The following is a 16,938-nucleotide window of genomic DNA, read 5'->3' as shown; positions in this document are numbered from 1 at the left end:
ACATCCAACCAAGATTAGAACATGAACATCTAAGGGAAATTTCAAATTTTGTATTCAGACTCCTAACGCCTTCACTTTTGCCTTCATTAGGAAGCAATTCCCCATTAGTCACTCTCACTTTCACAGTTTTACTAATATGTAGGGGTAGTTTTTTTTTTGCAACTACAATAAGATCTAAGAAGTTATAGGTTGAAACGATGTCAATCAAAATGGTAACCCAAGTTGACCCTATCTTCCCCTTAACAATTATGGTCTTAGGATTGTAGGACCTTGTAATTGCATGTAGGAAAATTCTTGGGTTCTTGTCAAATCCACATTCAACACCTCCACTTCTCCTTCCTTCTTAGGTGATATTAATTCATGGCCAATATCAATTTCCTATTCCTATAACACTTCCTGTAGAAGATATAACTTAGGATTTTGACACTTATGTCTAGGGGCTCCACTTGGCATCGCAATGATAATATAATCCCTTCTCCCTCCTCTCCTTCAAGCTACAACACCAGACAATAGCAAGCCAATAGTTCTACAATTCTTCAACTGCAATCTCCATGCTATGAACAACAACAAAAAAAGCAAGGAGGAAAAAAGTAGAAGACAGTGATAAGAGTTTTGTTATTCATTCAGTCAATGAGAAAATAAAATCAATTTATGTCATTTTTCTATCACTAAGCAAGTAGAGATGGAGTGTGTCAGTGTGTATCAATATATGTGTTCATAGAGACTTTTAAGCATGTGAGATAAATTTAAATAGAGCTCAGGTTGGGTGTTTTGAGTGTTGAGGTGCAATTCCAAGTCTTTTAAAAATATTTGAACCTAGAATTATAATTATATAATATATAGCATTAATTGTTAAAACTTTTGGGGGGCCAATTGTACATAGTTTCGCCCCAGATAAATTCCATCATCTTGACCCTAGACTCTGGAGTCTAAAGGAGGATTCTCCATGGATGGGGCTTGGGTTTTGATTTTTCTTCTGTAATTTTAACTCTCGTTTGTTTTTATAGATGAGATGAGATGAGATGAGATGAGTTGAGATAAAAGTTGAAAGTTAAGTAAAATATTGTTAGAATATATTTTTTTAATATTGTTTTATTTTGAGATTTGAAAAAATTGAATTGTTTTTTATATTTTGTATATAAATTTAGAAAAATTGTAATAATTAGATGAATTGAGATGAGATAAAAAATTTTGTAAAAATAAAGGAGCCCTTGAGTCAAGCTGCTAACTGTTAGTTTCATTTTATCTTTTACAGCTATCATCTCTATCTCCAGCTGTGATACTAAGCATCAGTGGATTTCTTTTTTAGAGCTGTCAAGCCATACTGGACCTAGCTAGCTATCTTGTCGAGCCATCCTCGATAAAAATGTATCTGAGCAGGAAAATATTTCATACTAAGAGCATCCTCAATGGATTAGTTAAAAGTTAAATCTATTGAGTATTTAGCTATTAGAGCATAAAATGTGATCACAATGGATTAGTCAAATTCCAAATAATTGAAATTTAACTACAGTTACTTTCAAAAGAATTTTCAAATTTAAAAGTTATTGTACATACACAAAATACATATTTTATCAATTATTTCTCTTTCCATTTCTTTCTATCACATATTTTATCACAATGGCTGGGCTTATGTGCACGGGCTCATGTGTTGGGGGGTTGGGTTCATGCATTAATATATTAATTCGAGTTAGCGATATATTAATTTAATTAGAATATGATTACTAATTAATATATAATAGGTAGAATAGTAAAATATGATAAAATAAAATAAATTAATAATTAAATATTAAATATTTTTGAAATTATTAATTACTCATTACTATATAATGAATAAATGGATTTTGATGTGAATAGTCAAAATCAAATTCATCTTATATTATTTTATTGTTATATAATAAAAACAATAGCTATTCCAATGTAGAGATTTTGTGAATGAAATAACTAAAAGTTAAATTTCTCTTAAATTCATAAAAAAATATCTTTTAACTTTGTCTAATCCATTGAGGATGTTATTAGAGATGCTCATGTACTGGACCTAGCTAGAGAAAAGAGAAATTAACGTGCAATTGTGATAATGAGACGAGTTAAGATTATTTTTAATGAAAATTAAAAATAAAATAAAATATTATTAGAATATTAATTTTAATATTATTATTATTATTTTAATATTTGAAAAAATGAAATGTTTTATTATTTTTTGTGTTAAAATTTAAAAGAATTATAATATTAAAATTAGAGGAGATGAAATTAAACCGCCTACGAAAAAAACGTCCTCCCCTTTTCATGGCAATGCATCTACGAAATGACAGAACTACAAGTTGGCAAACGCCATTGACGATCGGTCCTCTTGTCTGGACCTCGCGTTCACCGATCGTCAACTGGGTTTGCAAGGCAGTGGCTCAGAGGTCTCGGTATTAGCAATTTTTGACAAATTCGAAACAAGTCACATGTGAAAACTCCGACAAGCATTTACCCTGTTATAAACGTTTCTTTTATGATGATCAAAAAAGAAATGTTTATAACAGAGGAAATGCTTATCATTACTGACAGACAGTTCTGCCACTGCATTCCCTCTCATTTAATTTTCCCTCTGGTTCTTTCTCGGAAATCTCTGATCCGCTGCCTTCCCCTGCGCAATCAAGAGGTCTCTCGGCACGACTTTCTCAATTTCGCAACATTTATTTTATCATGATCGTTATTGATGCGAGGGTTTTTGTTTTCTAGTTTCAGTTTTGGAAATGAAAGCAAGGGCGTGTTAGATATTTCGTAAGGGCTTGGACAATATCGTTGTGAATTAGAGGTTCCGGAGAGAATATGAGTGATCACTTGGTGTTGACTGGGACGATGGATAAGAATAAGAGGGTTGAACAAAGGGACGGCTCGGATGAGAAAGAATCACTGATTCAGATGGCGGAGTGCCGCATTTGCCAGGAGAAGGATAGCGTCTCCGTCACGGGCTTGGAGACCCCTTGTGCTTGCAGCGGAAGCCTCAAGGTATAAGCTTTAAAACCCATTTTTGCCTCGCTATCAAATTTGAAGTATATCAAATAAATAATTGTGATATGAAGTATACTTCATTGGTAATTTGATTGAAAAAAAAGATAACATTTTGTAAAATAGAATGGCAATTTTTTATTAAAAATTTATTAATTAATATGTGATAAAAAATTATTTAATTACCTTGTGAAGAATAGAAAAGGGGCCTAAAAAAAATGAGAGCTGTAATAACTAAATATAAATGGCCATTAGTGACTGTTCTTTTATTTTTCCAAGAATTGTTAAAGCTAACAAGTCACTTCCTTTGGTGTTAAATGAAAGTGTTTATTAAGGTGCTTTATTGTAGGGTGGTTTTTTCTAGGAACTACGATAGGAAGTGAGAATTCTAATATTTTCTGTTTTATTTCTCTTAAACAGTGTAACTGGCATAATTTTGTTTTTGTTATTTGGTTTTCCCCAATGTATTATTGATTTCATATATATATATATATATATATTTTCAGTATGCACATAGAAATTGTGTCAGAATTGGTGCAATGAGAAAGGAGATATAACTTGTGAGATCTGTCTTCAGGTATGCTTTTTGAATCTATCTTTTTGGTGATATTTTCTAAGCAGCAAACTTGATATTAAATTTGATTTTCCTCGACACTAGAATGCTTACTCCATGTTTGAAATTTAACCATTGAAATTATTTTTTTTATGGCATCAAGAAAGCATCCTGGTACTCGAGAATGACATGGAGCAACCACACTAGTAGAAACATTTCCCCTGCATATCAAATGATTTTCAACTTTTTTTATTTTAAATGCCATTCTCGAGTACTTGTAAGCTTGCCCCACCATTTAACGGGAAATGAGAGAATCACTGGTCTCTTACAATAACTGACTTCAGATTGCAAAGAAAAAAAAAACTGACTTCAGATAGGCGATGTTTAAGGCTTATGTGGGGGCATGGGTTGATCCACTAGTTTTCTGTTCTCTTGAGAAAATTAAATTTGAACTGCATCAAAACTCAAGACAAAAACTATTATACTTAGGATTCATAGATTTTTTGTGCTCGTTGCTTGCTTACATTTTACCTTTAGGTGAATAGGCTACCTATCTGTTTTCCATGAGCATATTTTTGGATCAAACTGAATGTGGCCTATTTTGGAATAATTTTGGCTGCATTATTTTCTGGCAGTAGTTTTTACTTTTATTTAAATATACTTCATTGTCAATTGTTATCTATTTTTTTTTTTTTTTTTCATTTACAGCCTTACCAATCTGGTTATACTGCTCCAGGTCCTCCACGTCACCCTAAAGAGTCTGCCATTAATATTGGGCAAGTTAAATCTTCTCATTCTTTCCAATTGTCTAGGTTTATTTTTTTGCGAGTTTTATTATTATGCGTGGTATAGATATAAACTTGAATGTACTTTTGAAACCTATGGTGGCACTTTCTTCTTTCAGTGGAAGCTGGACAATCTCTGGGACCAGTTTGGATCTTATTGATCCTCTCAGCTTGGCAACTGCCGAGGCAGAACATATATTTTTGGAAGCTGAATATGATGAGTATGCAGCTTCAAATGATAGAGTAGATGTGTTTTGCGGTGCAGCTGTTCTAACGGTAAGACCATGAATTGTAGATTCTTTGGAAGAGATAACACATGGAGAACTTCGTGAATAGTAAAAACCTATATGCACATGCATGCATAAATATTTATGTCACAAACATAGTTCTGTTTATTAGTCTATAACCTCGTGTAGTCATTCCAATAGCTCATTGGCTGCTTGCAGTATCTGTCAAAGAGTGAATAAATATTTTAGCTTTTACTGATATTTAATATTTGATGGAAGAGAGGTTTGGGACAAATTTAAAAGAAAAAAACAAGAGTACATGGCGTGATTTTTAAGCTCTTGAAGGTGTTTCCACTTATCATGGGTGAAAATAATTTATGCCAATTATTGTCAAGTCATTTAAATGACATTTAAAAAAAGGGAAAAAAATGGAGAAAATGTTTCCTATTTCTCATAATCACAGGCATTTAAGATCTTACTCTATTTAGCAGTCAATGGCCATCCTGCTCTTGCATGGTGCATTGACCATCACAGATCCTGATGGAGAAGATGGCACGTCCATTTTTTTCTCTGTAAGTGCAATTTGAACTCAAAGTTCTTTTGTTTAGCTAAATTATCATTTAATGATAAAAAAAAATTAATTGTTCTGTGTGCTGCTGCACTAATAATGTTGAAGGTCGTTTAGTTCTCAAGCAAGTTGATATTTAGTTGTTCTGCAGTTCATCTTGCTTCGAGCTGCTGAGTTTCTGTTTCTCTTCAGCATTATAGCTTGGCCCATCAGAACTTTGCAGCATCGACACCAAAGACAGGTCAGTCTTGCTATCTCAGGCTTGCAACTCAAAGTTCTCTTTATCTGTGTACAGCTGCACTATTTATGTTGAAGGTCCTTCAGTTCTCAAGCAAGCTAATTTAGTTGTCCTGCAGCTCTTCTTGCTTCGGGTTGCTGAGTTTCTGTTTGTCTGTGGCATTATGGCTTGGGTCATCAGTACTTTGAAGCGCCGACGTCAAATACAGGTCAGTCTCTTTATGTCACTCTTGCTTTTAGTTCTACTCTTAATCATAAACTCTTTTTATTGCTACATTCATCGTTTTAGGCAATTCCACCTTTCCTTTTTTCTTCGTGTACTTTTGCTGCCTCTATGACTGCCTTTAGGTACTGGATATCATGCAGAAAACATCCATCCATAATATATTTTCCATTTAGTAATTAGAACTGATATTATACTTCCATTTGCGCTTAAATTGGTGTTTGGATTCAGGATCTTTCTATGATGATTTGGTAAGACGGGAGGCTGCAGCACAGGTAGCAACACAAAGTTGCTTTCATACTACAACATGGGCGACGTAGGGTCGGCAATTTTGCTGTAGCATCAAGACCCACTCTGACTTCACCCCAGGAAACTGTTTAATTTGACTGTACATGCACTGATACTACATGGTTTTCTTCTGTGTTCTACCGAAAAATAGATTGTGCAGAAATTACGATTACTCCGTCCAGAGATTTTTAATTGAGAAAGGAACAAACAAAGAGGGAAATATGTTCTGTTTTTAATACAGTTTAGGCTTGTTGGAAAGCCTTGGCATCTCCATATTTTGTGTTTTTTTTCTCCCTTCATCTCTATAAATGTATATACTAGTTGTGAGTTACCTCAAGTTGCAGAGCAGCCGGTTGTTATCTGGAATTTGCTGTCTTTTTTCATATAAACATGTGTTGTAACTTCAATAAACCTCTCTCTCTCTCTCTCTCTCTCGATGCAGCCACAAGTGGTATATAAACTACCATCTTGTTAGCTTTGCTGGCACAAGTAGATTATTTCTATGTGCATATTCATCTGATGAATATTAAGTTCAATGAGTTGGATATTCTGGTGAGCTTCACATGTTGTCTCTCCGAACTTGAATGAGTACTTTGATCCGATCGACCAAAAATCCTTTCAGTTTGGGTCAACGACTCAACATTTTGGCCTCCAGATAAATAAACAAAGTCGTTTTCCCTATTAAAACTAACCGCATAAGACCGTCAAAGGACTGCAAATCTGAGGGAACGTGCGTGTGTTCCAAGTACTGGTCCACTTTGCCGTCTCTCTGATATTGGTCGTGTGTTTTGCTCCATTAAAATGACTTGGTTTATTCAAATTGATAGACAACGTGGAAGAGGCTTCACTCTTTGTCGGCTTTTAAACGTCTTGGATAGAGATCCTAATATGAAATAGCACTTCCATGTTGGCCTTTTACGCCGTCGGATTCAAAACATAATGGAGTTTTTATCCAAATTTTGAAGAGAGAGACAGATATAGTATATATAGTTTTAAGATATATAAGTCTCGAACACTCATTTAAAAAAAAATAAGATATATCATTAAAAAAATATTTTCTTATGTAGATTTAAATTTACTCATTTTTTTTTAAAGAGAGTGCACGAAACCTACACAATTTAAAATTTTAAATCTTATTTTAATATTTCTCTAATATTTATTGATGCATGAGTGAATTAGTCAGGATAACATTAATTTTTCCAACCACTCTAGAATTGATTTTCTCCAGCTGTATGAAATGGAAATTGGAAGCAGCAAAATTTATATTCGTATTCAATGGTACCCTCTTCACATTGGCGACCTTTTTTTTCGAAAGAAAAAATAAAAATTGTTCCACCTGAACGGCTGAACCCAATAGAATATGGAGTGGGTAATCCCAACAAACAAAAAAAATTGTCAACTTCGAATAATAATAAAAAAAATCATTATTGTCTTTGACTCTTTGCCTTGAACCATTTCAAGATGTTGTATGTGAAGATGAGATAAAATAAAATGAGTTGAAATAATTTATCAATAATTACGAAATTATCAATTAAAATTATATAAAATGAGATAAGATGAGATGTCATCTTTGTATCCAAACAGTCCTGGCCGTAATGCAAGGAACCGCAAGTGGGAAAAGGTAGAGTTTTTGAGCCTTGATTGGGGAAACAAAACTTGCCAAGAAACCGGCACTTGTCAAGATACTTTAAACCGGATAAATAAGACATGATATTCTTTAAAGATGGTAAATGACCTATTTATTACATTTTGATTTCTTCGGCTCAAAATGCTTATTATCATATCAATTTCAAAAAATAAAATAAAGTATAATAGGAATTTATTAAAATATTGGTGTGAGGTTTTAGAACAAATATTTTCTCTTGATTATCCCTCGTTTCTTTAGAGAAATTATAGACATTTTTTGAATCAAGTAAATAGATCTATTGTGTATCAAGGAGTTTGTGGAGGAATCAAACAACCATCCTAGAAGAATAATTAAAACATAACAACAAACAAAGTAGGAGAAAAGGTAAAATGGAGAGAAAACGAGATCACATCAGTGGTCTTTCTCCCGATTTCTTATCTTTAAACTTATGTCAATCAAAAATGTTTTCATTCGAACTTTTGATATTCCTAATCATACTAGGATGTATCGTGTCTTGAGTTGTTGGCTTATCAAATCAATTGAATTGTGTCATTTTAGTTGGCAATTGAAAACATTAAATTTACAAAAATGATTTATATTGATTAACAAAAAAAAGTCATGTTTACATGATCTAAGATGAAATTTGCAAAGCGGAACGTCTGAAAAATTATACTTATCATTATCTACACTATACATCAACATGTGATTTGTTATTTGTTATTTTTTTCTTCTATTTAAATAAATATATATTGACGTGTAAATATGCATATTTTAAATAGAATAATAAAAATAATAAATCACATATTGGTGTATGGTAGAGATGGTAAGTAGCATTTATATTTGTAAAATAATATTTACTTAATTATGTGAATATAAATAAGATGAATTAGAGGAATTGAGAAAAATCTTGTAATTAGTGAAAATAGATGTGAATCCCCTTTTACTTTTACCTATAGATGATCAATAGCTTGGATTTTGGATAGAAAACATTTGGATAAAACCCACAAAATATAACAAACCACCGCCTAATAAAATTCTTAGAAGAGAAGGGGAACAAGAAAAACTGAAAATCTGTCGGCTTCCGAGGTTAACCCGACTTTTACGCGGTCGTTAACGCGGCAATGCTTATTCCTAAAAGACAACATTACCCTCAATGCCGTTGACGATCGGTAAATCCCAGGTCTAGACCAGTGGGCCCCACATTCGTATAATATATATATATAACATAAGTTTTTCCTCTGAGTGGACCCCACATTGTGTATACATGTAGGGAAAATTCCGAAACTCATCGATTAGCAAACTCAGACAAACATTTCCCTAGGTATATACATTTCCGCCATTGGATTCCCTTTCATTTTCCCCCTCTTGAATTTTCTCGGAAACCTCTAATCCGCTGCCTTTCCTAGCGGGATCAAAAGGTTTCTAGGTCCTACCTCCTCAATTTCTCTACATTTATTTTATTATTATCATTCTCGAGGGTTTTCTTTTTAAAGTTTCAGATTTTGAAAGCCACGGCGTGTTTGGTATTTCACAAGGGCTTGGGCGATATTGTGGTGAATTAGGGGTTCCCCGAGAGAATATGAGTGATCACTTGGTGTTGTATGTGGACGGTCCGATTCCGCCTGCTGCGGTGACCGGGGCGGAGCCGCCTTCCGAGGCTCCTTCTGGGCCGCCCCTCGGCTCAGAAGCTGCGGGCCCGTCGTGTTCTGTGGATGAGAGTAAGATGGTTGAAGAAAGCGTGAGCTCGGGTGAGGAGGAGCCTCTGATTCAGATGGCCGAGTGTCGCATTTGCCAGGAGGAGGATAGCGCCCATAACTTGGAGACCCCTTGTGCTTGTAGTGGAAGCCTCAAGGTATAAGCTTTAAAACCATTTTTGCCTTGCTATCAGATTGGAGGCCTTTGAATATGTTTGTCTCTGTTATGTATTGTCCATACATATGCTGCTGAATGTGTGATATGAACTATAGTTCTTTGGTTTTCTGCTATTGTACTTAATGGAGGGATTGTTCACGAGTTTTTGTTTTCTTTTCAGGATCCTAGAATGTAATTAGGTGTTTCTTTTGTATACTTCCTGTATAGATGGGCTTTGCCTATTTCATGCATGAATAAAATTTTCTTACTTATCAAAAAAAAAAAAAAAAGAACGATAGTTCTTTGGTATTTGTAGGATCGGTACTTATCCAAAAAAAAAAAATTAGGATTAAAAAGGATTAAGTCAGCGTGCGATATATAAACAAATTCTAATAATTGTTTTTTGATAGGTAATCAATAAACAAATTCTAATAATAGGAACGTGTTTGTTGTCGAAGACGTTAGTAATTTGGATTTATGTTTTCAATTAACGTGACATATTCTTTCTGAAAATTTGTGTGGTTGGTTGGAATTGAAAGGGTGTTTATATAAGGGTGTTTAATTTTCCAAAAATTAAAGTATTTTTAGTTATGTGTTTTTCAAGCTTTTGAATTTCGCTTGTCCATTTGATGGCTGTAGAGTGTCTCCATTGAGGATCTTAGTTTTGGTGATTATGTTCTGTAATCATGAGGTTACTAATGAGTAGTGGTGGCGATTCAACTTGGTGAGTTTGCTATGCTAATGACAGTCGCTAAGAAATTCTTTGCTAGGATTAAGTTGTAATACTGTCATCACTCGTTTCAAATGCAGTCTTCATTCAGTTGATGATTATCTTGAATTTTGCAACACTGCATGTCATACCTCTGACTTCATTAAATGGTGAAATGGGAATTTGTTGATTTTAATTTTTTTTTATTATATGGGCTTTAAAGAAGTGTTAAAAAGTGGTTTAGGGCCTTGAATTAATGTGTAAGAGGGCTCAATTCATGTTCTAACAAGAATAGTCAAAAGAAACCAAGAAAAATTAGGAAGCTTGTTTCGGTGAGGGTTTACGTTATTGAGAGATTGCAAGTGCACTGTGTGGTGACTTATTCAGTCAGGTAGGATTGGCTTGGGTCATGTCCAAAAGAATTGTAAGCCGAGGAATATAGAGTTGGAGTCTTTACCTAGAAAATGCTTTTAGTTAGTGTTTGGAGCACAATGGGGGGTTTTTTGTTTGGTATGATGCTTTTAGATTGAAGAAAACGGTTGATACTTAAATCTTTTCATGAGTTGTAATGACGTGCCACATCGTTAAAACTTAAAGTTTATCAATATTAGTTACTTAGGATCTTGGTTTACTGAATTTTCTAGTTTTTACCCTATGATATGAATGATACATATCATCCTATACCTCACTGCCAGATGGAGTTACAGTAGCTTAAGAACCATTGTACATCATTGGTCTTTCTTGGAGCTTGTGTGGTTAGACGATAGCTGTAATGAGTAACTCAAAAAAGGTTGTTAATAACAGCTTTCTTTTTCAATAATCATTTCTGTGGACCACTATTGTTAGAGCTAACAAGTCAATCCTTTGGCATCAAAATGAAAAATATTTATTAAGATGCTTTTATTGTGCCATGGACGTTATTATAAACTACTCTAGGAAGTGACAATTCCCATTTTCTTTTCTAATCTGTTATTTTTCTTTTATGCAGTGAAATTGTCATTATTTTCTGTTTGTTATCCCGGTTTTCCCTGATGTATCCTTGACTTCATTTTTTTTAGTATGCACATAGAAAGTGTGTTCAGCATTGGTGCAATGAGAAAGGAGATATAACATGTGAGATATGTCATCAGGTATGCTCTTTAAATCTAATTTCTATTTTATGCTATTTCTAAGTAGCAAACATGGTATTGAAGTTAATTTTCTGCTACACTAGCATGCTTACTTCATATATGGAAGTACACTATCAAAGTTATTATTTTTTATGGCATGGAGAGCATACTAGTGCTCAAGAATGACATTGAACAAGCATTATATTGAAAAGATTTCCCCAGGTTATCAAATGATGTTCAAAGTTTTTTTTATGCCATTTTCGGGTACTAGTATGTTTTCTCATTCCACTCCATGGGAAATGAGAGTCACTGGTCTCATACAATAACTGACTTTAGATATACCACGATTAAGGCTTATATGGAGCATGGGTTGAACTGCCAGTTTCTTGTTCTCATATGAAAAAATAATTTTTAAGTGAAATTGAAGCCATACCCAAAAATCATTGTACAAAGGACTCATAGACTTGATGGGTTTGTTGCTTATGTACAATTTATCTTTAGATAAGGAGGCTGCCTATATGTTTTCCATGAGTTTTTTTTTTTTTTTTGGGTCAAACTGTATGTGGCTTGTTTTGGAATTATTTTAGCTGCAATTTTTCTTGTTAAAATATTGAAGTTTATGTTTATATACGCTCCATTTTTATGATAACAGCCTTACCAACCTGGTTATACTGCTCCACCTCCTGCACCTCACTCAGAAGAAACTGCCATTAATATTGGGTAAGTTAAGGCCAAGTTTGGATTCAGAGATGAGTTTAGATGGTTTTAGATGAGTTGAATAAAATATTGTTAGAATATTATTTTTAATATCATTATTGTTTTGGGATTTGAAAAAGTTAAACTGTTTATTATATTTTGTATGAGAATTTGGAAAAGTTGTAATGATGAGATGAGATGAGTTGAGGTGAGTTCTGAATCCAAACTAGGAAATTGTCCCATTTCTTGCCAATTATCTTTTTTTCATGACCATTATTATTATGTGTTGTATAGATGTCAATTCGAATGTCTTTTGAAATCTTTGGTGGCCCTTGTTGCAGTGGAGGCTGGACAATCTCTGGCACCCCTTTGGATCTTAGTGATCCTCGCATCTTGGCAATTGCAGATGCAGAACGCCAATTTTTGGAAGCCGAATATGATGAGTATGCAGATTCAAATGCTAGTGGGGCTGCATTTTGCCGTTCGGCTGCTCTAATTGTAAGCCCATGAATTGTAAATTCTTTAGACTGGAAATCACATGGAGAATTCCCTGAATAGTCAGGAACAAAACGCAAACACCTGTGTACGTGCATTTATATGAATTTGTATATCATGAACATTCTTCTGTTTGTGAGTCTATAAACCCGGGCAGTCATTCCAATTGCTCATTGGTTGTATGCACTTTCAGCCAAATCATGATTAAAAATTGTTAGTTCTCATTGATATCTCATATTTGATGGAAGAGCAGTATGGGGATTTTTCCCCCGTTAACCAAGGGTACATGCTGTGGTTTTAAGCTCTTATAAAAAAAATTAAGCTGCTGAGTCATGGGTAAAAGGCATTTATGCCAATTCCTGTTGAGTCAAGTAAATGACATCTAAAAAAGGGGGGAATGTTTCCTATTTCAAATTTCATACATTTAAGACCTGGATTTTCTCTATTTGGCAGTTAATGGCCCTCCTGCTCCTGCGCCATGCATTGACGATCACAGATCCTGATGGAGAAGATGACACATCTACGTTTTTCTCTGTCAGTGCAATTTGAACTTGAAATTTGTTTTTTAATTGTCTATTGCTGCTGCACTATTTGTTGAAGTTCATTCTGCAGTTAATGAAACTGATATTTTGTTTATGTTCTGCAGCTCTTCTTGCTTCGAGCTGCTGGGTTTCTGTTGCCCTGCTACATTATGGCTTGGGCCATCAGTGTCTTGCAGCGTCGACGTCAAAGACAGGTCAGTCTTGCTTTTAGTTCTACTCGTAATCTTAAATTTTTTAAGCAATAAACTCTTTAATTGCTTCATTCATCCTTTTACTTAATCCCGCTTTTCTTTTCATTTTTTCTTGAAGTAATTTTTCTACTATGACCTTACGTGTTGCATGTAAAAAATATTCTTCCTTAAAAAATATTTTCCATTTTTTAATAATTAGAACAGGTACTATTGCACTTCCTTCTGTACTTCAATTGGGATTTGGTTTCTGAATTTTTCTGTCACGATGTGGTGAGACAGGAGGCTGCAGCATTGGCAGCGACACAAGTTGCTTTTGTGCTGCAACATGGGCAACGTAGGGGTCTGCAATTTGCGATAGCATCAGGACCCACTGTGACTCCACACCAGGAACCTGTTTAATTTGGTTGTGCATGCCCTGGTGCTAGATGGTTTTCCGTGTTCAATTGAGAGTGATTGGGCAAAAACTGGTAAAAAATAAATATGAACATTTCCTTCGCCCAGAGATTTCAATTTGAGAAAAGAAAATATTAACAAAAAAAAAAAAAAAAAAAAAAAAGGGTAAAAGGTGTCTTGGTAAATACTGTTGTGGGTTGTTGGGAGGCCATGACATCTCCATATCTGTTTTTCTCAGTTCTACAAATGTATACATGACTTGTGCATCCTCAACTTGATGAGTACCGGCCGCTTGTCATCTGAGTTTTACTTCTTGTTCACATAAACATGATTTGTTGCAACTTATTTTCGAATGATTGTATGCTTACTTCCTTGATCTTCTAATCCTTTCTCGGGCATTGGAGTTTCTTTATCTGATGACGCTCTGGCAAGCTATAGAAGCCAAGCCAGCTTTTCTTATTAATCAGGGGATGCTTTGCTTTCGATGTCAGTCATCCTGTGGGGATTAGATGTAGCCATAATTGGTATATAGACTACCCTTATGTTAGCTCTGCTCACAAAAGTTTATTATTTCTGTTAGCGCAAGTGATAGTGGTAACATTTTAGTGGTATATTTCTTTGATATGTCGAGTAATGTTAGGTACAAGTCCTAAATAGACGAGTCCTATGTAAGCTCTTTGTAAAAAGGTGGATTCTACTAAAAAAAAGATTTTTTTTTTTACTCTTTTTTAAGGTGGGGTTAATTTTTTTACAAAAGTTTGTACAGGATTTGTTTATTTGGTGTTTGTACAAATTATTTCTTGAAAATGGTGTTAGAGATAACTGTGCTCAGAATGCACTTAGAGACTTGCTTCTTTGGTTGTGTATGGTTTTCAAGATATGACCATGTCTCCCCCTCACAAGGGACATGGATTTAATGACTTTGAAAGAACTGGAAAGCATTAATTTTATCATGGGTCATCTTAACTTCATAGGTTGCATCCGATTCATTCAATCTGAGATGGATCCTATTTTGAAGAACCCTAAAGAAACCGATGACTGGCATAGAGGTGCAATTTTCCACGCTTACATCAAGTGTGGAGGGTTGCAACTTGCGAGGTTATCATAGATAAAAGGTTACGTGGACAAAGTCTCATCTAGCACCATCACCATTATTGTAGGTTTGAAGTCAATTTCCTATCCCAACCCATACGGTGTATGATGGGTTGATAACTTGATATGCCCTATATATATAAGCTATGAAGGAATGATGTCATGTCTTTCTTTATTCGGATTCTTGAATACAGGGATAAGATATGGTGTGATGGTTGTTCCCATGGATGTGCGACATGTCATCTTGGATAGGTCATGGATGTCACAATTTACGGTTGCTCAAGCTTGTCCTTTTAAGTTCAAGAGTAAACAAATCTAACCTAACCTTTTACCTTTGAAATCTACTAACAAGAATGCGATATAGATAGAGATAAATTATGAAATGTAGTCATAGATATTAATGTACATGCATATTGTGATCTTGTACGCGATTTCATTGTTCACCATCTCCTAATGGACAGTACTGCATGCAAAGTACTGAACAATGTTAGAAACTGTTCAACGCTGGTTGTTTAGCATGACCCAATGCACCAAAATTAAACATTCTCCCTTCTTCTGAATAATCAAGAACAACCACCTTTGAAAAAGTAATGAAACAGGGGAATGCTCAAAGATGGCCTGGTAACAACTACCAACTCCATTTGCTTTTGTCTTCTTTCACTTATCTTCTTGTGCTCCTTTTCCTCTCCTTTCTTCTTTGGTGCCTTGGTCAGTTGATCACCATATGGATGTGAGCCACTGTGCTGAGACAGTGAAGGTGGGTGAGCTAAACCTCACGAGATCCTCGGCTCGGATCTAAACCGAAATTATTAAGGAAGAGCCAAAACTTTAAGACTTGCCCCGAGAATCTAGAAAGCCCTAGCTAATTTGTTTCTTGTATTGTGGTGCTGATGATGTTATAAGAGGGCGTGGGATCCACCAAATTCATATGGAAGATTCTAATGGTAACAAACTTTGAAAGAAAAACAAAAGGGGTATCTAACAAGCCATCAACATTAGCATAGTACTCAGCGGTACCCCAAGCCGGGTTATGTACATCATGTGTTTTGCTACTTGTAAGCTTGATGTGTTAACACACTATTTATCGATCCATTATAATAATGAAAAGTTAAAATACTAATAAGATCCCTTTCAGTAACATGTTGGATGCATTTAGAATTTTAGAGGCGCTTATAAATAGATTTTATTATTATTATTATTATTATTATTATTATACTTACCCATTTCAGTAGGAGCCAAGGTGCCCATTGGCACTTGCAGCTAGCCAAGCACCCAAGATCAGCTGATTTAGCACACATCTTTGAACTTGGCATGCATTTATTATGAACGTGCGGTTCTACTTCAGTGTCCCTCGAATTTGCTACTAAAGCCACGGTTGGAATCTTGGCTGGATCCCACTAGGCCTGAACAAAACATGAATAAAATATGAGTGTTGATTTTACAAAGAGATTTTATAAACATTTACAAATTGGTGTGCTATAATATAATACGCCAGACATACTTTACAGCAAAAAGTGTTTTACAATCTTATATACTATATCATGTCACATTAGTTTATAAATTATTTTTGTAAGATGTAGATCATATATTTTGGAATGGCTCTAATACTCCCAACGGCCCATGAGGAGTTAGCATGGGCTTAGCCCTCCACAACCCAGCAAGACACCTAAGGCCTAGATACCCACCTAACCTGATCGAGTTCGAGCTAGACCGATATGGAGAGTTCCCGCCCATTAACCCGGTACGGTTAATGACACTTATCCACTTAAAACAGAAATATAATTCTGAGATACGGAAATTCAAGTTTCAAATGAGTAATAAGGTGATTAAACCAAAATGATCTGAAGAAAGCGAAATATCTATTTAAATGGATCAGGTGAGTAAAGTAAAGAATTTGAATTAGTTTTAGAGATTACTCCTACAATTGATGACTTAGGTATCGGAGGCTCCCCTTCTCCACCCCGTGCCTTTTATCCTTTGGTTACAGGATATCGAAAGTGCTAAGCGGTGAAACACGCCTTCAACATATTTCTTTTTTGATAAAAGTACGTTGTTAAACAATCTTAATGAAGAAATTAATTAGCAAATCAAATCTTGGTAAAAATCAGTAATGTGTCAAAGTACTGATGAAATAGCACATAGATAGATCTTTCTATAGGGACGATGGCAAAGAATTCCTGTGTCCCCGTCCCCTCCTCCCCAAATAAACAAATAAAAATTCTATAGGTTATATCTCAAAAAAAACAAAAATGGGATCAAAGAAACAATACTCAGCATCCTTTAATTGAAAAGATGCAAAATTTTGGTGTCTGGGATTCATGGGAACTCAATGTAGTTTTCAAACTATCTTATAAA

General features: G+C 34.7%; 1 protein-coding gene and 1 pseudogene across 1 annotated transcript; both read left to right on the top strand.

The window, feature by feature from the left end:
- Positions 1 to 2,848: 2,848 nt before the first annotated feature.
- LOC121258891 lies at positions 2,849 to 6,319 on the top strand (annotated as a pseudogene).
- A 2,442-nt stretch (positions 6,320 to 8,761) lies between these two features.
- On the top strand, positions 8,762 to 13,836 carry LOC121257643. Its single transcript, XM_041158763.1, has 7 exons — positions 8,762 to 9,357; positions 11,124 to 11,195; positions 11,827 to 11,894; positions 12,212 to 12,368; positions 12,819 to 12,899; positions 13,012 to 13,101; positions 13,378 to 13,836. The coding sequence occupies exons 1-7, from the start codon at positions 9,085 to 9,087 to the stop codon at positions 13,495 to 13,497; spliced, it is 861 nt and encodes a 286-aa protein (XP_041014697.1). The 5' UTR covers positions 8,762 to 9,084; the 3' UTR covers positions 13,498 to 13,836.
- The last annotated feature ends 3,102 nt before the right edge of the window (positions 13,837 to 16,938 follow it).

This window comes from Juglans microcarpa x Juglans regia, chromosome 3S, assembly GCF_004785595.1.
Source record: "Juglans microcarpa x Juglans regia isolate MS1-56 chromosome 3S, Jm3101_v1.0, whole genome shotgun sequence".
Taxonomy (NCBI): Eukaryota; Viridiplantae; Streptophyta; class Magnoliopsida; order Fagales; family Juglandaceae; genus Juglans; species Juglans microcarpa x Juglans regia.
This window is presented reverse-complemented; position numbering and strand designations above follow the sequence as displayed.

Excerpts from the sequence above, each read along its gene's own strand:
- LOC121257643 (XM_041158763.1), top strand. The coding sequence starts at position 9,085 with ATGAGTGATCACTTGGTGTTGTATGTGGACGGTCCGATTCCGCCTGCT. Across the intron at positions 12,369-12,818 it reads GCCGTTCGGCTGCTCTAATT|TTAATGGCCCTCCTGCTCCT; the intron begins GTAAGCCCATGA and ends TCTATTTGGCAG. Across the intron at positions 12,900-13,011 it reads ACACATCTACGTTTTTCTCT|CTCTTCTTGCTTCGAGCTGC; the intron begins GTCAGTGCAATT and ends TATGTTCTGCAG.